General features: G+C 44.0%; 1 protein-coding gene and 1 long non-coding RNA gene across 2 annotated transcripts; one reads left to right on the top strand and one right to left on the bottom strand.

The window, feature by feature from the left end:
* Window positions 1–392: 392 nt before the first annotated feature.
* LOC115166013 (uncharacterized) lies at window positions 393–11,848 on the bottom strand. The gene is made up of 2 exons (XR_003870260.1): window positions 11,732–11,848; window positions 393–985 (listed from the first exon to the last, which is right to left on the bottom strand). It is a non-coding gene; the product is annotated as an uncharacterized LOC115166013 (long non-coding RNA).
* A 359-nt stretch (window positions 11,849–12,207) lies between these two features.
* Window positions 12,208–22,553, top strand: LOC115166012 (uncharacterized protein KIAA2013 homolog). Its single transcript, XM_029719612.1, has 3 exons — window positions 12,208–14,131; window positions 17,693–18,579; window positions 20,884–22,553. Exons 1-3 carry the CDS (start codon window positions 13,168–13,170, stop codon window positions 20,914–20,916), a joined length of 1,884 nt encoding a protein of 627 aa, XP_029575472.1. The 5' UTR covers window positions 12,208–13,167; the 3' UTR covers window positions 20,917–22,553.
* Window positions 22,554–23,242: the final 689 nt, after the last annotated feature.

The following is a 23,242-nucleotide window of genomic DNA, read 5'->3' as shown; positions in this document are numbered from 1 at the left end:
TGGCTTAATCAATGGTTTGAGTAATGCTCAATTTATACGGGATAGTGTGTGTGTGTCTTACAAATTATGAATCTGTTTCAACTTTTATATTCCAGCATGTTAGGAAGTTGTCTGAATAAGAACCATTTTTTCAGGATTTTCTTTACAGCTGTGAGATCACACTTATATTAAACAGCCTGTCCCTCGTTCACTCGCTCTAAGTCTCATATTTGAAATTATTCTCCCATTGACATCAATGCATGACTAAGTGACAAAGTGAAAAAGTCAAACATTTGGAAATGATCAACTATGGCCATGCCAACAGGAACCAATGGCCCAGCTAACAGTGATAAGCGTTCAAATCTACAAAAAAGACCCACAGTCTGAGCTAGAAAAGCAAGGACATGGAAATGTAGCTGTTAAAAGGTTAGGATGATTTATTTTGGCACCCAAATAAATGGAACTAGAACAACTGGAGTCATCACCATCAGAACCTCTCCCATTGTTCTAACAATCCCAGTATTCCGGTATCCATTCTCTGAACTCGGTTTAGGGACAGAAAAACTGGAGCACCACTTTGTTGTTCGGTCAGCAGTCCAGACTTCCTGAATCGCCACCATTCCCATTGATAACATTGTTGGCTGTCTGCAGAACTGATAGCGGCCCCCGTCAACTGACAAGGGAGTTTAATCATCAAACCTTGATAAGTCAAGTTCCAGGGAGTGTCACAATTACAAGAAACTTTGATGATGTGACAGCAAGGTCTTAAGCACTGACATTGATGTCATCAAACTACACACACAGTACAGACATGTTGAGTACAGTGGCAGAATTTGACCATTGTTTTAAATGGAGGTGTTTGACCCAGAGAAACCCTGTGGACACCACTCTCTAGCGACGTGTGTTCTCACCATACTGGCATCTGGGTCCGTTGAATCCTGCAGGGCAATCACAGAGCTACGACGAGTCCTCTTGACACTGGCCATCGTTAAAGCACACTCCGGAACTGCAGACAGATGGGGGAGAGAGAAAAGTATTATAAAAAAAAAAAAAATTTTGCCCTCAGAACAGCCTTAATTTGTTAGGAAATGGACTCTACAAGGTGTCGAAAGCGTTCCACAGGGATGCTGGCCCATGTTGACTCCAATGATTCCCAAAGTTGTGTCAAGTTGGCTGGATGTCCTTTGGGTTGTGGACCATCCTTGATACACACGGGAAATTGTTGAGCATGAAAAACCCAGCTGCGTTTCAGTTCTTGACACAAACCAGTGCGCCATATATTGATTTCTGAACTCTTCCTAAGTTAAAACATTAGTATTGTGTTGTTTACAAATGAATATGAACTTACTTTCTTTGCATTATTAGAGGTCGGACAACACTGCATATTTTTTGTTATTTTGACCAATTGTCATTTTCTGCAAATAAATGCTCTAAATGACAATATTTTGGGGGGGAATTTGGGAGAAATGTTGTCAGTAGTTTATAGAATAAAACAAAAATGTTCATTTTACCCAAACACATACCTATAAATAGTAAAACCAGAGAAACTGATAATTTTGCAGTGGTCTCTAATTTTTTCCAGAGCTGAATATATTTTTTGCTCTGAGAAAGCTGGACTGTAGTATGTAGAGCGTCTGCTAAATGACGTAAATGTAAAGGTAAATGTAGACCTTGCCAAGTTGCTCTGTAATGTTTATTTAAATTACTTTTCTCTCTTGTCTCCTGTCTTTGAATTGGAATTTTTTGGGGGGGGATTTCAAGGTCTTTATACTGTAATTTTGAGTAACATTTATCAAATGCATGTGTCAACAATGAAAGTGTACAGTTGCTTGTGTTTGTCAAAAGTATGTACATCAGAATGCATTCGGCTTCATGTCTGCAAGGATGAGGATTCTTGATGGAAACGCAGACTCAGTTCTTTGTGTGCACTGTGAACCAAAGTACTTTGTACTAAAATGTTTTAATCTTGCTAATAAAATGAAACCTGATTCTGGTATGTATCAGTGTGCAGTAAATTCGATTAGATTGAACTACACCACAAGTAGAAGAAAGCCTGTAAAGTCTGTGGCACACAGCTCTTCTGTACGTTGTCAGCACTTTATCAAAATGTTACAGGCTTTGGTTTTCCCATTTGTTTTAATTCGATTTGAGTTATTAGGATTCCCATTATCCGACGCCAATGGCGACAGCTCGTCTTACTTGGGTCCGACGTATAACAAAAAATACATTACAGACAAAATACTTTACAATTTACAAACATTTAAAAACACTAACATGTAGTGTGTGTGCATCTATCAGTTACACATACATGTCAGTACATACACAACAAGTAGGTCACATGGGAGACAGGCGTTGTGTCGTGAGGTGTTGCTTTATTTGTTTTTTGAAACCAGCTTTGCTGTTCACTTGCGCTATATAAGATGGAAGGGAGTTCTATGCACTCATGGCTCTGTATAATACTGTATGTTTCCTTGAATTAGTTCTGGACCTGGGGACTGTGAAAAGACCCCTGGTGGCATGTCTGGTGGGGTAAGTGTGTGTGTGTGTGTCAGTGCTGTGTGTAAGTTGACTAGGCAAACAATTTGGAATTGCCAACACAATTTTCTTATGAAAACAAGAAGTGACGCAGTCAGTCTTTCCTCAACTCAACTCTTAGCCAAGAGAGTGGCATGCATAGTATTAATATTAACTCCCTTATACTTTGCTTGAAAAAATAAAAAACAAATACCCTACTATCTAACACCACGCTCACTAAAATAAAACATTTAATAAAAACCACCCTACTCCACTATTTAAATCTATTTAGTCCTACCTCAGGCCAACAGCCTGAAAGGATGGGACACCAGCACTTAACACACCCTGTAACTCTTCTGACATCAAGTCTTGCACAGCCAAATACCTCTCTGCAGCTGCCAACAGAACCTCAATTTTCGTTGACTTACGTTCCTTCCCTGCAGTACAGTTGATAACCATTGCAATGTTGGTACTGGCACAGATCTACTACTCATACTACTCCTCTCAGGAGCCCTCCCCCTTGACCCATCTTCCTCTACTTTCTTCACTGCCTCAGCATACAACAACTTCTGCACTACTCTAACCCTAATAACCTCAACCTGCCTCTCTCACACGGTACATTTCTGATCCCCAGCACCATGGGCATCCCTACAATTAACACATACCACTACTTTCCCCAATGTTACACATTCCTTTGTCTCACGCCCTTCTACACACTTCTCACACCTAGGAACCTCGCTTCTACACACTGCTGCCACATGCCCATAATCTTGACACCTGTAACAACGCAATGTATTCGGCACAAAAGCTCGTACAGGATAACTTATATATCCTAACATCACTTTGTCAGGCAAAGACAACATCAAAACTCAAAAGAACAGACGACTCATGTTTCACCACTCACGCCACTCTGTCTGAGTCGCACCAAACGACGAGCATCACAAACACTGGGAATCTTCCCCAGTTGGTCAACTTTCACATTTACCGCTACCCCAGTAATCACTCCTTTCAATGGTGCTGTCATAATCGTGTATGTAGGTGGCAGGGAAGTCAGGCACAGGAGAAACCAAATTGGTTAAACTGGAGTATTTAATAACAAAAAACAAACTCGCTTCGACACCGGCCTCGGGGACGACCCGGAGGACGAGGTGCAGGGCGATCCGGATGGAGACGATGGAACTCTCGCAGCAGGGAAGGATCTAACACATCCTCCACCGGAACCCAGCATCTCTCCTCCGGACCGTACCCCTCCCAGTCCACGAGGTTCTGAAGGCCCTTCGCTCGACGTCTCAAATCCAGGATGGATCGTACGGAGTACGCCGGGGCCCCCTCAATGTCCAGAGGGGGCGGAGGAACCTCCCACACCTCAGCCTCCTGGAGCGGGCCAGCCACCACCGGCCTGAGGAGAGACACATGGAATGAGGGGTTAATGCGGTAATGGGAGGGAAGCTTTAACCTATAACATACCTCGTTCACTCTCCTCAGGACTTTAAACGGCCCCACAAACCGCAGACCCAGCTTCCGGCAGGGCAGGCGGAGGGGCAGGTTTCTGGTCGAGAGCCAGACCCTGTCCCCCGGTGTGAACACCGGGGCCTCACTGCGGTGACGGTTTGCACCAACTTTCTGGCGCCGTATGGCGGACATGAGCGGCGTCCCAGGTTTCCTCCGCGCGCCAGAACCAGTCGTCCACCACAGGAGCCTCAGTCTGACTCTGATGCCAAGGGGCCAGAACCGGCTGATACCCCAACACACACTGAAAGGGAGAGAGGTTAGTGGAGGAGTGGCGGAGCGAGTTCTGAGCCATCTCTGCCCAGGGCACAAACTCCGCCCACTCCCCCAGCCGGTCCTGACAATAAGACCTCAGAAACCTACCCACAGGAGGAAACATAAACCCTCACGTCCTTAGCTAAAGTGGGCCACCAGTACCTTACACTAAGACAGCGCATCGTGGCCCACCTTGCCTGGCGAGGATTAAGTCTCCTCGCCTCCCGGATGTACTCCAGATTGCGGTGGTCAGTCCAGATGAGAAAAGGGTGTTTAGCCCCCTCAAGCCAATGTCTCCCCACCTTCAAAGCCTTGACGACAGCCAACAGCTCCCGGTCCCCCACATCATAGTTTCGCTCCGCCGGGCTGAGCTTCTTAGAAAAGAAGGCACAGGGGCAGAGCTTAGATGGCGTACCCAAGCGCTGAGAGAGCACAGCTCCTATCCCAGCCGCAGACGCGTCCACCTCCACTATGAATTGCAAAGACGGATCCGGATGAGCCAACACCGGAACCGACGTAAACAGAGCCTTCAGTTTCCTAAAGGCCCTGTCCGCCCCAGCCGACCACTGCAAACGCACCGGACCCCCCTTCAACAGTGAGGTAATGGGAGCAGCTACCTGAACAAAACCCCGGATAAACCTCCGGTAGTAATTGCCAAACCCTAATAATCGCTGCACCTCCTTCACCGTGGCCAATTACGCACGGCTGCAATGCGGTCACTTTCCATCTCCACTCCTGACGTGGATAGGCGATACCCTAAGAAGGAGACGGACTGTTGAAAGAGCAGGCATTTCTCAGCCTTGACATACAGGCCATGCTCCAACAGGCGACCAAGCACTCTGCGCACCAGGGACACATGCTCGGCGCGTGTAGCGGAGTATATCAGAATGTCATCGATATACACCACTACACCCTGCCCGAGCAGGTCCCTGAAAATCTCGTCTACAAAGGATTGGAAAACTGATGGAGCATTCATCAACCCGTACGGCATGACGAGGTACTCATAATGCCCTGAGGTGGTACTAAATGCGGTCTTCCACTCGTCTCCCTCCCGGATACGCACCAGGTTGTACGCACTCCTGAGATCCAGTTTCGTGAAGAAGCACGCCCCGTGCATTAACTCAATCACCGTGGCGATTAGAGGTAGCGGGTAACTGTACCTCACCGTGATTTATTAAGAGCTCGATAATCAATGCACAGGCGCAGACCTCCATCCTTCTTCTTCACAAAAAAGAAACTCCAGGAGACGGGTGAAATGGAGGACCTAATGTACCCCTGACGCAGGGATTCGGAGATATATGTCTCTATAGCCACCGTCTCCGCTTGCGACAGGAGATACACGTGACTCTTGGGAAGTGCAGCGTCTACCATGAGATTTATCGCACAATCACCCTGTTGATGGGGTGGTAATTGAGCCAAATCAGCATATTCGGGGGGAATGCGCATGGTGGAAACCTGGTCTGGACTTTCCACCGTAGTAGCACCAACGGAAACCCCTACACACCTACCTGAGCACTCTCGCGACCACCCCGTGAGAGCCCTCTGTGGCCAAGAAAAAGTGGGATTATGACTAGTTAACCAAGGTAGGCCCAGAACCACGGGATACGCAGGAGTGTCAATAAGGAAAATACTTTTTTTCCCCCTTGTGACCCCCCTGCATCACCATACTCAAAGGAGCGGTGACCTCCTTGATCAACCCTGACCCTAATGGTCGACTATCTAAGGTATGAACAGGGAAAGGCACATCCACGGGTACAATAGGGATCCCTAAAATTTGAGCAAAAGCTTGATCAATGAAATTCCCAGCCGCCTGTATCTACTAGCGCTTTATGCTGGGAACGCGGGGGGAAAAAAAATCAGGAAAAGTAACAGACACAAATATATGTGCCACAGAGGGCTCTGGATGAGAATGGTGCCTACTCACCAGAGCGCCCTGCCTGCCACCTCGATTCCCAGAGGAACCTACCAGGCACCGTCCAGCAGTGTGACCTCTGCGGCCACCAATGGTGCACGAGCGGGAACCCCCTCCAGTCTCCCTGTGCACCCTCCCTCCCAGTTCCATGGGTAGAAGAGAGGGGGTGCGGGAGGATGGAACCACCAGACCCCAATCTGGACGTCCACGAGCAGCCAGCAGGTTGTCCAGCCGGATGGACAGATGCACCAGCTGGTCGAAGGCGAGGGTGGTGTCTCTGCAGGCCAGCTCCTGACGGACGTCCTCACGCAGACTGCAGCGGTAATGGTCGATCAGGGCCCTGTGATTCCATCCCGTACCGGCTGCCAGGGTCCTGAACTCCAGGGCAAAATACAGGACGCTCCTCGTCTCCTGCCTCAGATGGTAGATGCACGCGCTCACCCACCACTCTGCCCTCGGATGGGTGGTCGAAAACTGCCCGAAAACGGTGGGTGAATTCCTCATAATGGTCCAACGCCGCATCTCCCTCTCCACACACAGCGCTGGCCCACTCCAGGGCTCTTCCGGTGAGGCACGAGACGAGGGCGAAACTCTTCTCACGGTCAGTTGGAACTGGGTGGACCGTGGCCAGTTAAAGTTCTAATTGGAGTAGGAAACCCTGGCAGTTGGCAGCACTTCCGTCGTAACCCTGAGGCATGGCTAGACGGATGCCACCGGGTTCAGGTTGACAAGGGGCGTTCTGGATAGACCCCGGTTGGGCTGGTGGAGGCGTTGGATGAATTCCCTGTCTCTCCCAGAGGTCCATATTCTGGACAACGCGATCCATGGTGGCACACAGATGGTGTAGTTTCTCCGCATTCTCCTGGATGCGCTCCTCCACCTCCCTGTCGGGGTATCTTCTCCTGCTGACTTCAATATTGAGGTCGGTGATTCTGTCATAATCGTGTATGTAGGTGGCAGGGAAGTCAGGCGCAGGAGAAAACAAATTAGTTAAACTGGAGTATTTAATAACAAAAAACTAACTCCAAAACCAAAGTACAAAAATAACATGGGTAAAAATAACCCGTCGCACACCGATACAAAATACACACTTACATAACATCACAAACAATCACCGACAAGGACATGAGGGAAAACAGAGGGTTAAATACATAACAAGCAATTAATGGGATTGGAACCAGGTGTGTAGGAAGACTAGACAAAACCAATGGAAAATGAAAAACTGATCAATGATGGCTAGAAGACCGGTGACGTCGACCACCACCCGAGCAAGGAGGGGCATCTACTTCGGCAGAAGTCGTGACAGGCGCCCTTTTCTTGAGAGCAAAACAATTCACATCTCTTGCCCCCATTCGTTTAACACGGAGCGACTGCTCCCTCTGACCAGCAGAAACACAAACAATTATCACAAGACCACTTCTGATTACCCTCAGCAATTCCACAGCATCCAACTCTGTTTTCACCCACCCTGAAACCACAAATGGATTTGCCAAAAGGCAAGGGTCAACTTTTTCCAAAAACTTTACTCCTGCTATCACAGACTCATCTTTATCCTGACCCTCGGGCTCTGAGAATTTCACCACACCTACCACCTCCGATACTTCGCACTCATTCACTTCAATTTCTCCTCCTGTCTTCAGCTCACTCTGCTTACACTTTCTAGCATTCTTCTTTAACAAACCATCTCCCTTTTTTCCGCCATTTTTAACCGACTCAAGCTGACCCTCCCTCTAAGACCTTTTCTGCCTCTCTTTTTCCCTCCATTCCTCCTCCATATTCATCTCCTAATAATAATACTGCACTTCCCGTGACATACATCTTGTTCTTGCCTTCTCAAGGAACACCATTTAACCGGCTTTCACAATTTCCGTACAATCAGCACGTAGCGCTCAATAGTGCATCCCAATTGTAAAGCAGCTGCTTCGTCTTGATGGTCTTCTTTATCAATAGCTACCGGGACCCTTTCCATTTAAAACAAGCGCACTCTTCCAACCACCATCCACCATTTGAGCCAGCCCCGAGCACCACAAAACACAGGGCTTTTATAGGAAATTACAGCCAATCCCCAGCTACCTGTCTGATTAGCTAACTTGCTGCAAGGGCATCTGATCACACTAGCCCCGCAACCCACTTATCCACCAATCCATCTTGTGACATAACGTTAACATTGCCACAAAGTTCAACGTTCTTAGCAATCAAGACACCATTTTTTAAACATGTACCTGAACCTGTCCCAGGTCATGACCCTAGCTTAAGGTCAAGGGTGAGCGATGGGCCTAGTAACGCCAATTAACTGCTGCTGTGAGAATAGCATTACATGCAAGTGCGCTCTTCTCTCTCTCTCTCACACACACTGTGTGTGATGTAATGGGGGAAAAAAAGAGGGCTCAATTCAAATAATGAGGCTGAATATATCCTCTGGAACTTGTTCAAAAACTCTGAATTGCCTAGTCTGTGGTTGCTCTCACAAAATGCGTACTCAATACTAGCCTACACTACCACCTGGTGGACATGGAATGTACCATAGATGGATTCAGAAGTGTTTTCTTTTTTTATTATGAAACCAAGTTCATAATTATCCTCAATCTCTAAATGTTGGGAATTCAGGCTTTATTTGAAAAGTTTAAGGTTACTTTATCAATAGATCATTTCATTAATTTTGACCAGAGTAGGTGGCCAAGACTCAAAAAAGTGTATTCACAACTGTCCCCCAGTATGAGATGTTAATGAAGCAATAATACTGACCAAATTGAAGTGTCTTGAATTTTGTTTGCGTGTTCAAAAAAGTATTTTCAGTCATTAATATTTAATGGCTTTTAGAAAGTGCTCACAACTTGTGTCAGCTTGTGTCTTTAGTTTGTGTGTTCTACAGTCTTTTAAAGAGAGGGGTGACTGGGACAGGCAATGCCACATCCATAACGTTTTTTTTTAGGAAAAGTGTTTGACAAACATGCACCGTACAACAGATCATCTTGAAACTTTCTCTATAAAGCTAACTTTCATCAAGGTTTTATAGGGTCTATAACTGGTGTGTGTGGCCAAAGAGCTCTATTTTCAACAAATGTAAATGCCTGGGGTTTGCTAAACGGCATTGGCGCTTGGTTTGGAACAGGTCCTATAGTCAGATGACATGAAAATAGAGCTCTTTGGCCACGCACATCAGTGGTGGGTTGAAAAAAATACAAAAACAAATGCAAAAAAGGATTATATTTGTGTCTAAATTCAACTAGTAAAGTTTCATAATGACATACATTATGATTAAAAAAATAACTATGGGTGTGTATACTATTCAGGCTACCTGTAATCCTAAGGTACTATGCCTTCTGATTACATTTGAAAAACATTTCAAATGACAACTAAATGTGTTATGACAGATGTTGATCAATACAACATTAAGAGTTGATTGTCTATTTCAGACTGTAACATCCATAACAGAGGGTGTTTTTTGTTTTTCAGCCAGCTTTTCCTTCTAAATGGCAATCCATGTTTTGACTTAAGACTTACAAACTCACAGATTTTTGCTAATATGTTCAGTCTCCCCAAAACGCTTGTCCATTTCCTGTAACATCCATATTCACTACATGGCCGAAAGTATGTAGACACCCGCTCGTCAAACATCTCATTCCAAAATCATGGGCATTAATATGGTGTTGGTACAAGCCATCAACCAAAGCCGAGCTGCTTGAATTTTTGCGCCAGAAGTGGCATAAAGGCACCCAACATCAAATGTGATAGATTGGTGGAGAGCATGCCAAGACGCAGTTTTGGCATGCTCTCCACCAATCTATCACATTTGAGTTTTGACCATTTTCTGCAAATAAATGCTCTAAATGACAATATTTTGGGGGGGAATTTGGGAGAAATGTTGTCAGTAGTTTATAGAATAAAACAAAAATGTTCATTTTACCCAAACACATACCTATAAATAGTAAAACCAGAGAAACTGATAATTTTGCAGTGGTCTCTTAATTTTTTCCAGAGCTGTATATATTTTTTGCTCTGAGAAAGCTGGACTGTAGTATGTAGACCTTGCCAAGTTGCTCTGTAATGTTTATTTAAATTACTTTTCTCTCGTCTCTCCTGCCTTTGTACTGGATTTTTTTTGTGGGGGGGTTTCAAGCTCTTTATACTGTAAATTTGAATAGCATTTATTAAATGCATGTGTCAACAATGAAAGTGTACAGTTGCTTATGTTTTTCACTTTGGATGTACAGGAGTTTAAATATTTATAAATGTAATGCATATGAAATGGAAAAGTAAAAAAAAACAACAAGCATGTTTACCAAAATAATTTGTTTGCAATGCCACTTATTTTTTTTATATATAGACAGAATGGTTCCATTAATAGGCCTACACTCTTTCACTGAACCAAATGTACAACTCCAGGGGTTCCATAAAGAACCCTATTTATTAATTATTGCTACTAATAAAAAAAACACAATTTATAGCTAAGAATATAATATAATAAACATACACTACATGTACAAAAGTATGTGGACACCTGCTCGTTGGACATCTCATTCCAAAATCATTGGTATTAATATTGAGTTGGGGCCCCCTTTGCTGTTATATTAGTGAGGTCGGGCACTGCTGTTGAGCGATTAGGCCTGGCTCGCAGTCAGCGTTCCAATTCATCCAGAAGGTGTTCGATGTGGTTGAGGTCAGGGCTCAGTGTAGGCCAGTCAAGTTCTTCCACACCAATCTCGACAAACCATTTCTGTATGGACATGACTTCGTGAACGGGGGCATTGTCATGCTGAATCAGAAAGGGGCCTTTCTCAAACTGTTGTCACAAAGTTAGAAGCACAGAATTGTCTAGAATGCTGTAGTGTTAAGATTTCCCTTCACTGGAACTAAGGGGCCTAGCCCAAACTATGAAAAACAGCCCCAGACCATTATTCCACCTCCGCCAAACTTTACGCATGGTATTGTGCATGGTGACCTTAGGCTTGTGTGTGGCTGCTCGGCCATGGGAACCCATTTCATGAAGCTCCAGACGAACAGTTATTGTGCTGACATTGCTTCCAGAGGCAGTTTGGAATTCAGTAGTGGGTGTTGCAACCGAGGACAGACGATTTTTACACGCTACGTGTTTCAGCAATCAGTGGTCCCCTTCTGTGAGCTTGTGTGGCCTACCACACAACCTCCTGTGGTGTGCACATACTTTTGGCCATGTAGCTTTTTATTTATTTATTTTTTATATTTACAAGTCTGCTTTTTGGTGTATACAGTCCCCCAAGGGGTTCTTTGGACACACACAGTATTTATGTATTCTCTGTTCGTCCATTCTGTGAGACATTAAAGTTGTGATTTTGTGTGCAAATGTAATATCCATAACACTGGAATGGCCCTAAAAATCAAATACAAGCAGTATACTAAACTATTACACATGTACAAGAATAGCAGGCTCCTTCATCACATCAGCTTGAAGCATTTAATCAAGTTACTTGTTGAAACTCCATTCAACCAAAACTTCAATCACAGCCCACGGTAGAGATATCAGTGTGAAATTGGATTTGTAGAATGAGTGGAGTTATTTTCCAAACCAGAGGTAGTACTCACACTGAGGTTGTTTATGTGGCGTTTTGCGGTAGTGGTCCAGCTCCTGTCTGAAGGTCTCTGTTGAAGAGCAGCACAGGGTTCCCTGTCTCCCTTAGGTGGGGCCCCTCTGTGGAGGTATGTGGCCCCCTCCAGAAAACCTCTCTCTGGCATTAGCGTTCAGCATAGATGGATTCCTCCGAGGACCTCAACACCAACCCTCCCTCTATGTAGGGCAGTGGCTTTGAGAGGGTCAAACGCTTCATAAGATGGAGAAGGTGGGCTTTGGGAGGGAGATGCAGGGGATCCTATCCATCATCAGGGAGGAGGGGGAAATCGGGGGCAGACATAGTCACTTTTGGCTTTACTCCCCGTGACATCACACCGACGAATCTTCATCCCCCAGTAACTCACTGAAACTTCAAAAAAGCTTTGGGCTTCAAGAATAGGGAGGGACAGGATAGGGACTCTTTACTGAGCTCACAAACATCATGTTTAAGTTCAGAGTTCTCCTGCTTTAGGCTGCTCAGAGATCCTTAACTCCAATCTTCCTCTTTTCACAGACGCTCTACTTCTCCTCCTCAGTCTGTCTCAAAACGTTGTATCATCAGAGACTACATATCAGAACCCGCTTCATCAGTAGTAGCCCAGATTCGATGGATAAACGAGGATAAAATAGCTATTATTGCTGAAACTTTAAAGGCAATAAAAAACAATTTCAATGTCGTAAAAATGATCATGCGACTGACCCAATTCCGACACTTCCGGTTTCTGTCATCAACATCATTTACGCTAATTTCAGTAAATCCAAAAGTGTCAACGATAGATTGGTGAGTTGCTTGAACAAAGTAATCCACTTCAACAAGGAATGAAATCTCACAACTGCAAGACACAAGCAACAAATGAGCAACAATTGCACTCAATGGACGTATTGCCACGATGTGAGAAACAAATGCAAAGTGTCGCCTAATTTGCATCGCAACAATGCTAGTTTGCAACCACCATAGCGAGCTAACTTTAAATATTAACAGTTAGGTTGTTACAGTCAGTAGCGTGTTATTGTAAGCTTTGTTAGATTTGACAGTAAGCAATGTTTGACATGGAATGTATGTTGCTCTTGGTCTGATAGCAACATAGCTAGTCATACAATATTTTGAGTACCAGTTTACTAGTTAGCTAACTAGCTAGTAAAGAGCTAGCTACCAGTTTAGCTCATTTCCCCAGTACATTGCTAGCGAACGTTAGCTAGCTAGTTGTCAACAGGAAATACAACACTTCACACATTTAGCGAAATACTTTAAGTGGTAATCTAGCTAGTCTGTTGACTTTGGTTTTGGTCAGATTTGAATGGAGAACCAACTTTGACCATCCATTTTGTTTGTTGTCATTATCTAACGTAAGCTAGTTAGCTCATTAACACGAGTTGCAGACTTAAAGTGACTCTTAAGCCTAAATTCAAAATGTGGCTCCAGCAAAGACTAAAGGGCCTACCAGGTGTGCTGTCAAGCAGCTGGGCTAGAAGAATGCTCATTGGACTGCTGGTTTTCCTCATCTTTTACTGGTACCTTAGCTCAGAGGGCGCTTTGAGGTTGTTTAGTGGCTCAGGCCAATCAGGGGGGCCTGCCGGACAATGCCTCCAGACTGAGATCCACAGGTGGAAGTCACTGGTGGACCGGGGGGAGGGAATCTACAGCACTCCCCAGGAGAAAGCGGTCACGCCTTTTGTCACAGGTAACGGCCATTTCCTGGTGGACATTGACTCCAACAGACTGTGGGTGGCCTCGTCCTCCCAGCCCGGCTCGGCCCCTGTCCACCAGACTGAGTATTCGCCCATAGTGGGTGTCCACCTCCCTGGGAAGCGAGCCGAGGCGAGTGCAACCATGCTCTGGTTCCGCAAAGGGGCTGTCCTGTCCGTCCACTGTGTCCTCCCGGGGGACAGCTCCGGGTCAGCCCGTGACTGCCTCACCGTCCGAGAGGAGTTCATCGCCCACCGCAGCCGGCCCAACGTCTACCTCCAGAGGATCCACGTCAACAACCCCTCGGAGCGGGCCGCCACCCTGGAGGTTTCCACTGAACCGTCCTTGTTCGGGAGCAAGTTCTCAGCCAGTGTGGAGAAGGTGGAGGAAAAAGAGGTGGTGCTGTCGTCAGGCCGCGTGGTTCTGCCGGAGAAGAACCAGATATTGCTGGTGGTGGTGGCCACCAAGAAGCTGGGCAGCCGCATCCAGGTGGCGGCCAAGTCGGAGTACGCAGAAAGTGTGCTGTCGGTGGTGTGGACGTCGGAGCCCATTGAGTCGACCAAGTTGCAGGAGACCTTCACTAGGCTTAGAGAGGGGGCCAAGAAAGAGCTGGGCGAGCTGCTGAGGGCTAACATAGAAGATCTGGTCCAGGACCACCAACAGGCCTGGATGGACCTCTTCATCTCTGGTAAGTAAAAGTCAAAGCTGAGATGCCATGTCTTTTCTCTTTACAGTGCAAATACTGTGGTATTTAGTATGTGAGTTTTTTCGTAGACTGTACAGGACAAAACAATTAATGGATGGGTAGTTCCATTTGATTTCAATCACTTTTTGACTGCCTACCTTTTGATTTTGATTTTGTTAAGCAGGCTTTTATATAAAAATTTACTTTTTTAAATTCTTTAGCGTCAATTATCAAAAAATGCATAAACGTCATTTTCAAGTATGTTGTGGCTTAGACCCTATTTTACACCATCTAAGGTGTTTGCGTTGTGCCCACCATCGGTTGAGACGAAGCTTACGGGCTGCGTCTCGTAATATACAGCAGCATCGTACAGTGAAATATCAGAAGCCATTCACTTTCATTGGAAGGAAAGCAAGAGAAGCGGACTGTGCGGGGGAACCGTTGAGCAATGTGAGCATGGGCGAGGGAGCTGAATAGGGTGGGACTAAAGTTGGCAATAGATTAACTTTATGCAAATTCTCCACGATATTGTGGCGCAAGTGACCAGTCGAAGCTCACCATGGGTTTCAGACCCTACTAGGATTGGCTGACAATGGCTATTGATACCTAGCACTACCAAGCTTGTTTGCTAGCACACACATGAAGGTGAAGCTAACGTGGCTAAGCGAGTATTGCTTGTATAGTTCAAACTAGGGTTGCAAAGGGTCTGAAACTTTCTGGTAAATTTCCAGCATCCCGGAGTCGCCTCTTCACTGTTGACTTTGAGACTGGTGTTTTGCGGGTACTATTTAAGCTGCCAGTTGAGGACTTGTGAGGTGTCTGCTTCTCAAACTAGACAATGTACTTGTCCTCTTGCTCAGTTGTGCACTGGGGCCTCCCACTTCTCTTTCTGGTTAAAGCCAGTTCGCGCTGTGAAGGGAGTAGTACACAGCGTTGTACGAGATCTTCAGTTTCTTGGCAATTTCTCACATGGAATAGCATTCATTTCTCAGAACAAGAATAGACTGACGAGTTTCGGAAGAAAGTTCTTTGTTTCTGGCCATTTTGAGCCTGTAATTGAACCCACAAATGCTGATGTTCCAGATATTCAACTAGTCAAAAAAAGGCAAGTTCTATTGCGTCTTTAATCAGAACAACAGTTTTCAGCTGGGTTTTCTAATGATCAATTAGCCTTTTAAAATGATAAACTTGGATTAGCTAACACAACGTGCCATTGGAACACAGGAGTGATGGTTGCTGATAATGGGCCTCTGTACGCCTATGTAGATATTCAATTAAAAAAATCTGCCGTTTCCAGCTACAATAGTGATTTACAACATTTTAATTTATTTATTTTATTTAACCTTTATTTAACTAGGCAAGTCAGTTAATATCAAATTCTTATTCACAATGACGGCTTACCGGGGAACAGTTGGTTAAAACCTGTTGGGGCTAGGGGGCAGTATTTGCACGGCCGGATAAAAAACGTACCCGATTTAAACTGGTTACTACTCTTGCCCAGAAACGAGAATATGCATATAATTAGTAGATTTGGATAGAAAACACTCTAAAGTTTCTAAAACTGTTTGAATGGTGTCTGTGAGTATAACAGAACTCATATGACAGGCCAAAACCTGAGAAGATTCCATACAGGAAGTGCCCTGTCTGACAATTTGTTCTCCTTCTGTGGCATCTCTATCAAAAATACAGCATCTCTGCCTTAACGTGACATTTTCTAAGGCTTCCATTGGCTCTCAGAAGGCGCCAGAAAGTGGAATGACGTCTCTGCAGTCTCTGGGCGAAAAACAGCAGGAATTTTTGTGAGTGGTCAGGCAGGGAACAATGACACTGGAGTGCGCGTTCACGAGAGGACTCCATGTTTTTCTTTCAGTCTTTGAACGAATACAACGTTGCCCGGTTGGAATATTATCGCTATTTTATGAAAAAAATCGCATAAAAATAGATTTTAAACAGCGTTTGATATGCTTCGAAGTACGGTAATGGAATATTTTGACATTTTTTGTCACGAAATGTGCTCGCGCGTCACCCTTCGGATACTGACCTGAACGCACGAACAAAACGGAGGTATTTGAATATAACTATGGATTATTTGGAACAAAAACAATATTTGTTGTTGTAGTAGAAGTCCTGGGAGTGCATTCTGACGAAGAACAGCAAAGGTAATCCAATTTTTCTTATAGTAAATCTGAGTTTGGTGAGGGCCAAACTTGGTGGGTGTCAAATTAGCTAGCCGTGATGGCCGGGCTATCTACTCAGAATATTGCATAATGTGCTTTCGCCGAAAAGCTATTTTAAAATCTGACACCGCGATTGAATAAAGGAGTTCTGTATCTATAATTCTTTAAATATTTTATGTATTTTGTGAACGTTAATCGTGAGTAATGTAGTAAATTCACCGGAAGTTTGCGGTGGGTATGCTAGTTCTGAACATCACATGCTAATGTAAAAAGCTGTTTTTTGATATAAATATGAACTTGATTGAACAAAACATGCATGTATTGTATAACATAATGTCCTAGGAGTGTCATCTGATGAAGATCATCAAAGGTTAGTGCTGCATTTAGCTGTGGTTTTGGTTTTTGTGACATATATGCTTGCTTTGAAAATGGCTGTGTGATTATTTTTGGCAGGGTACTCTCCTGACATAATCTAATGTTTTGCTTTCGCTGTAAAGCCTTTTTGAAATCGGACAATGTGGTTAGATTAATGAGAGTCTTGTCTTTAAAATGGTGTAAAATAGTCATATGTTTGAGAAATTGAAGTTATAGCATTTATGAGGTATTTGTATTTCGCGCCACGCGATTCCACTGGCTGTTGACTAGGGTGGGACGCAAGCGTCCCAGGGAGGTTAACTGCCTTGTTCAAGGGCAGAACGACAGATTTTTACCTTGACAGCTCGGGATTCGATCCAGCAACCTTTCGGTTACTGGCCCAACACTCTAACCACTAGGCTACCTGCCACCCCACTGTACTGTATTTCTGATCAATTTGATGTTATTTTAATGGACAAAAAAACAAGGCCATTTCAATGTGACCTCAACCTTTTGAACGACAGTGTATATTTAAAAAAGTGTTTTTAGATAATTTACGTTAATGTTATTTAAACTTATTATTTAACTTTTTTCCAAGAAATTATAAAATACTTTGTCAACCCTGTTTTGGAAGCTTGTAAATTATATGAAACTCAACCTTTTATATTTTCCAGTAATGAAGACATGGATGCTTTATGGTAGGGTGGGGTATGCAAAATGGGTCAACTTTGAGCACCTCTATCTCCTAAATGTTTTTGTCATTCATGTCCAAAAAATTACTCTACGACCACTTCTAACATGGGAAAATATGTATAGAATTTTTTTTGTTTAAATCAAAAGGGGTGCGGTCAAAAAGAGATTGAAATCAAATGTAACGACCCAGATGATATTAACACAACCCAGTATTTACAAAAAATACAAGCATTCTATCTGATCGTGATGAATGACTAAGCTAATGAATTATGTAGTTCTAGATCAAATGATTATGTAGACATTTTCTGTTCCCACATCTTACTGTGTGTGTCTCCTGCAGGGGTGGAGATGCGTAAGATCACTGACACGCATACGCCGTCCAGCGCCACGGTCAACACCACACTCTACTACGTCCTCTCGGCCTCGCCGGCACCCCTGCTCGACCGCCGTCTGGGCGCTGAAGAACGCGCCCGTCTGGAATCCAGCCTCAACTACGCCGACCACTGCTTTAGTGGGCATGCCACCATGCATGCCGATAACCTGTGGCCAGAGCGGGTCAGCAGTGTGGCCCAAGTCCTGCAGCTGGTCACCCTGTGGACCCTCACCCTGCAGAAGAGGGGTTGCAAGGTGCTTGTGGCGGCAGGTGCCCATGGCGTCATGCAGGGCGCCGTACTCAGCTTCGGAGGCCTCTCCTTCAACGAAAACCACCTGCAGTTCCAGGCGGACCCGGACGTGCTGCACAACAGCTACGCGCTGCGAGGCATCCACTACAACCAGGACCTGATCAACCTGGCTGTGCTTCTGGACGCCGAGGGCAAGCCCTTCCTGCACGTGTCGGTCAAGCCCTTCCTGCATGTCTCGGTCAAGCCCCAGGAGAAACCCGTAGCTCTGTACGCCTGCGAGGCGGGATGCCTCAACGAGCCAGTGGAGCTGACGTCGTCAATGGTAGAGTCCAAGGGCCACGTGTTCCCGGTGATGGTGACGCAGCCCATCACACCACTGCTCTACATATCCACGGACCTGCGCCACCTGCAGGACCTGCGGCACACACTGCACCTCAAAGCCATCCTGGCGCACGAGGAGCACATGGCCAAGCAGGACCCGGGCCTGCCCTTCCTCTTTTGGTTCGGCGTGGCTTCTCTCATCACCCTCTTCCACCTCTTCCTCTTCAAGCTCATCTACAATGAGTACTGCGGCCCCAGCGCCAAGCCCCTCTTCAGAAGCAAGGTATAATAACACAAACACAACAAACTGCTTTGAACTGATGAACACAAAAACTGTCCAAATTATTCTCTTCTCGCTTTGTTTTTTGTGTATGTTGGAGAATTCCCTTTCACTTTCATTCCTCCTCGGGTGTCTTTCTCTGTCTCAGCTGGGACATAGTTTGGATGTGTGATTGGAATGTTTTTTGGAGTGGATTTGCATAATTGCTGTGCGCAGCCTCGCCCTTTTTTTCTGCTCTCTTTCGTACAAACAAGAATTTATTTGGTGATTTCTCATTTTGTGTGAAAGGAATCAGTTTGTGAAGACATTTGACGACAAATGCTTTAATCGGAAAGTAAGGAACAATTTATTTTGCAATACATAGCCTATTACGAATATATTCTAACATGAGCCATGTAAATTTTATTTGAAAACTTCTGTCATTGAACGCACCAGTATTAGTCCTCATTTAAAATGGTGGACCATCCCAGTTCTGTTAATCAACATTTCACTACATGCAGTAATGCAAGTTGTTTTAATCCATCGATTTCCGAACCCTTACATATATTTCCAAATGTAGCCTAGAGCATTTCCCGTCTGTGTGAAAGCAAACAAATAGTTTTTTCCCCCCAATCATAAGCCTCTAGTGTAGCTAATGTATGTTTTTTAAGTTGAGTTCACCCTCTTTTTGATCCCTATTCTGGTGCCTTGAAGTCTCTTCTCAATCAACAATAGTGTAAATGTGGGTTTCCAATCTTTTCAGTTCTGTTCGCTTCTATAGTAGCCTAGTTACTACCACCTCGATTTGATACACGGCATACTAATTTCGAGAGGTTTAAAGTATACTGAACAAAAATATAAACACCATGTGTTGGTCCCATGTTTCATGAGCTAAAATATAAGATCAATACTCACAAAAAGATTATTTCTCTCAATGTTGTGCACAAATTTGCTAACGGCCCTGTTAGTGAGCATTTCTTCTTTGCCAAGATAATCCATCCACCTGACAGGTGTGGCATATCAAGAAGCTGATTAAACAGCATGATCATTACATAGGTGCACCTTGTGCTGGGGACAATAAAATGTGCAGTTTTGTCACACAACACAATGCCACAGACCTCGAGTTTTTAGGGAGCATGCTGACTGCAGGAATGTCCAACAGAGCTGTTGCCAGAGAATTGAATGTTCATTTCTCTACCACATTCCGCCTCCAATGTCGTTTTAGAGAATTTGGCAGTACGTCCAACCGGTCTCACAACCGCAGACCACATGTAACCACGCCAGCCCAGGACCTCCATGTCCGGCTTCTCAGGGGGTGCTGAGTAATATTTCTGTATGTAATAAAGCCCTTTCGTGGGGAAAACGCATTCTGATTAGCTGGGCCTGGCTCCCCAGGGATTGGGTCTATGCTCTCCCAGGTCCACCCATGGCTGTGCCCTTGCCCAGTCATGTGAAATCCAAAGATTAGGGCCTAATGAATTTCTTTCAATTGACTGTTTTCCTTGTATGAACTGTAACTCAGTAAAATCGTTCAAATAGTTGCATTTTGCATTTACATTTTTGTTCAGTATAGGCTAGGCTAAGTAACTATCTGTGCTATGTCTCAAAATTAGAAAGAGAGACAACAAAACTGGAACATAAACAGGTCCAACGAGGTGGTACGAACTAGTCCGGGAATTATCCAAAAGCTTCTTGATGCCTGTCTCCTATCATGTACAAATACCCATCTATCTACAGCATTGGTTGCAAAATTAGATGTCTGTTTTTAAAATAATGGGCATTACAAAGGAGGAACATTTCTACTGTAAGTGGTTGTCTTGGATTAGCTTTGACTGAGTGCTGCCAGTAATCCCTTTCACCATGTGACATTGTTTTGATTTGGCTGGGGTTTTTTTCGATGGTGTTTTCTATTGATTCACTCTGACTAAATTAAGAAATTAAATTGACAGAAGGACTTGGTTCTCTCTGATATTCAGAGAGCTTGCTCTTACTCATACCTATGTGTGGATAGGTATTTGGCCTATCCCCAACCGATTCCTAGCTGCTAGCTCCTATGCTCTTGTGGAGGTCTTGACGACGGCCAATGCAATGTTGCTGTAGCTTAACATTGCTTTCTGATGGGCCAGGTGGAATTGCTGCCATATTTCTTACGCCTTTCCAATCCTCTCAGATCTCCACATTTGCCCAGGGGGTAGAAGCCCTGGTTTAAATGAGCTCTATGGTCGATTTGGGATTGAGGCATCTGCGAGTAGGAGCTTGCTTCAGTAAACAGCCTTGCATTTCCTGTTTCCTATTCCTGTTTGTAACCCTCCCCTTTAACCTCACCAGGTGACGAAGCCAAGTGAGGAAATGGAAGCTTAGGAAGCAGCCATGACATCACAGGTGCAGAGTAGCAGCCAGCGATGGCAGCATGAGACAAATTACATTTCCAGAAAGTGTGTTACTGTACATGTCATTATTTGTCAATGATTTGTATTGAGATGGTCAACAATGTTTGACTTTCGACATGTTGGAGCTGAATTCAGAGAAAGAAGCTCACCTCACCTGATGACCTCTTTCATTGGCAAGGCAAACGAAAGTCTGTCACTGTTTACAATGCTTCCATTTGTTTTGGCTGGATGACTCCCTCGGTTTGAACGAAGAATAGGGATTCTATTTATATGGTTCTAGACATAGCTTTGTTTTTGTTTCTACCATATAGAATTCTGAAAAATGTCAGTTATTCCTTCACCTTTTTTCAAGATGGTGGAATCCTAACCCAAGCCACACACATATATTTTACCCTGCGATCATAACCAAGTCGGATGGTGGTATTTACCACATATGACTGGGGAAAATCCACTTGAATGCCCCTTCAACTGGTAATTACTAGAGGAAAACTTGTTTATCATCCCTGAGCTCCTACTTCTCCCACATGCTGACCTCTGACGTCACCCACTAAGGAAATGACCTCGATAACAGAATTTTCGGCAATTTAATCCAACAAAACATTATTTATAAAAAGCAATCTATTAATATTGTTTTTGAACACTATAATTTGATAAACTAAAAGAACAGCTATTATGCTGTGGTTGACTCAGCTTGTTGGGTTGGCAGCGTAGCCTAGTGGTTAGAGCGTTGGACTTGTAACCGAAAGGTTGCAAGATCGAATCCCCGAGCTGACAAGGTGCAAAATATGTCCTTCTGCCCCTGAACAAGGCAGTTACCCCACTGTTCCTAGGCCGTCATTGAAAATAAGAATTTGTTCTTAACTGACTTAAATAAAGGTAAATTGTTGGCCATTAGCCAATCTGCATTTGTCAACGAGTTCAATGCATGTGAATACAGCCAACTGGTATTTACGACATCACAAGTGGTTATTATCGCAACTTTAAAATGGGATTAGTCCCTAAGAAATCATCTCCATTAAAAATGGATGGAGATGTAAACATTGACATTTAAATTAGTTATTTAGTTGGTTTACTTAAATGGGTTTTGTAACCTGTATGTTTCCAGTTTCCACTGCCACTTCGCACTGTTCACTCTGACACATTAAACCAATAGAATTACATTTGGACATGTAGTAGATTTTCTACATCATAAAGGCTACTCTTAACATTTAAATGTTAGGTTAATTAATCCACCATGATTTTGTGAATTTATGCACATTATCTTAATGTTGTTTAAATACTCCACAATTACTAGATAAACTGAGTTTCTACAACTGATTTATTGTGAAGTGTGACTTAATTGTTTTCTTCAGGTTTTTTTTGTGTTTTTTGCATTTATTGTTCATCTTTGTTTATATAACATTTTTAAGGGCTTTTTTCGAATCTGTTTTTTTGTCTAACTAACTACTGAGTGTGCCTTAACAAGTTTAATTTATTCTGATTACACCTAGAATTTGGTTGGATTGTATTTGAATATTGTATGAAAATGTGATTTGGGAGAAAATAAAAATGTACGTTGTAAGTGGATTTCAATTTGGCAAAAAAATAAATGTATACAAAGACTTTGAATTAAGATGTAAATATGTTAAACAATTTCTGACAGTATACAACAACTTGTTTGTGAATTGAAAGTGAAATCTGTTGTATTTCTAATCAAAGTTATTAGGCTCTATGCACGTGTGAAGGGGTTTGAATTAAATTGGTTTAATTACCAAAGGATGGTATATAGCTTTTAACCTCTTGCGTATATCCTACCACTGGGGGCAACACAGCGCATTTTGGAAAAAATTCGTTCCCATTTTCAACGGCCTACTAATCAAACTCAGAAGCTAGGACATGCATATACTTATTTTATATGGATAGAAAACACCCTAAAGTTTCTGAAACTGTTTGAATGGTGTCTGTGAGTATAACAGAACTCGTATGGCAGTCAAAACCCCGAGACCGATTGAACCAGGAAGTGGGATTCTGAATTGTGGACTCGACTTCACAGCCTTCCCTGTAATTCACAACGTGAAAAAATGATAATTGAGCACTTTCCAGTGCATCCACTAGATGTCCCCAGTCTTTACAAAGTGTTTTGAAGCTTCTGCTGTCGAAACTCAGTGCAGGAGACGATGTGGCAATTGGTCACAGTAGGAGGGCCATCAGCATTGTGACGTCGGCGGCCGTGTCTGCCCCCACCTTTGGAAACATTTTGAAACACAATGAAATCGTCCCACTCGAATCTGATTGGCTCTCTTGTTGAAACAGGCCCT

Source organism: Salmo trutta, chromosome 28 (genome assembly GCF_901001165.1).
Source record: "Salmo trutta chromosome 28, fSalTru1.1, whole genome shotgun sequence".
NCBI lineage: Eukaryota > Metazoa > Chordata > Actinopteri > Salmoniformes > Salmonidae > Salmo > Salmo trutta.
The sequence above is the reverse complement of the archived record's forward strand: the minus strand, read 5'-3'. Positions and strand labels throughout refer to the sequence as shown.

Excerpts from the sequence above, each read along its gene's own strand:
- LOC115166012 (XM_029719612.1), top strand. The coding sequence starts at position 13,168 with ATGTGGCTCCAGCAAAGACTAAAGGGCCTACCAGGTGTGCTGTCAAGC. Across the intron at positions 14,132-17,692 it reads GATGGACCTCTTCATCTCTG|GGGTGGAGATGCGTAAGATC; the intron begins GTAAGTAAAAGT and ends TGTCTCCTGCAG. Across the intron at positions 18,580-20,883 it reads AGCCCCTCTTCAGAAGCAAG|GTGACGAAGCCAAGTGAGGA; the intron begins GTATAATAACAC and ends TAACCTCACCAG.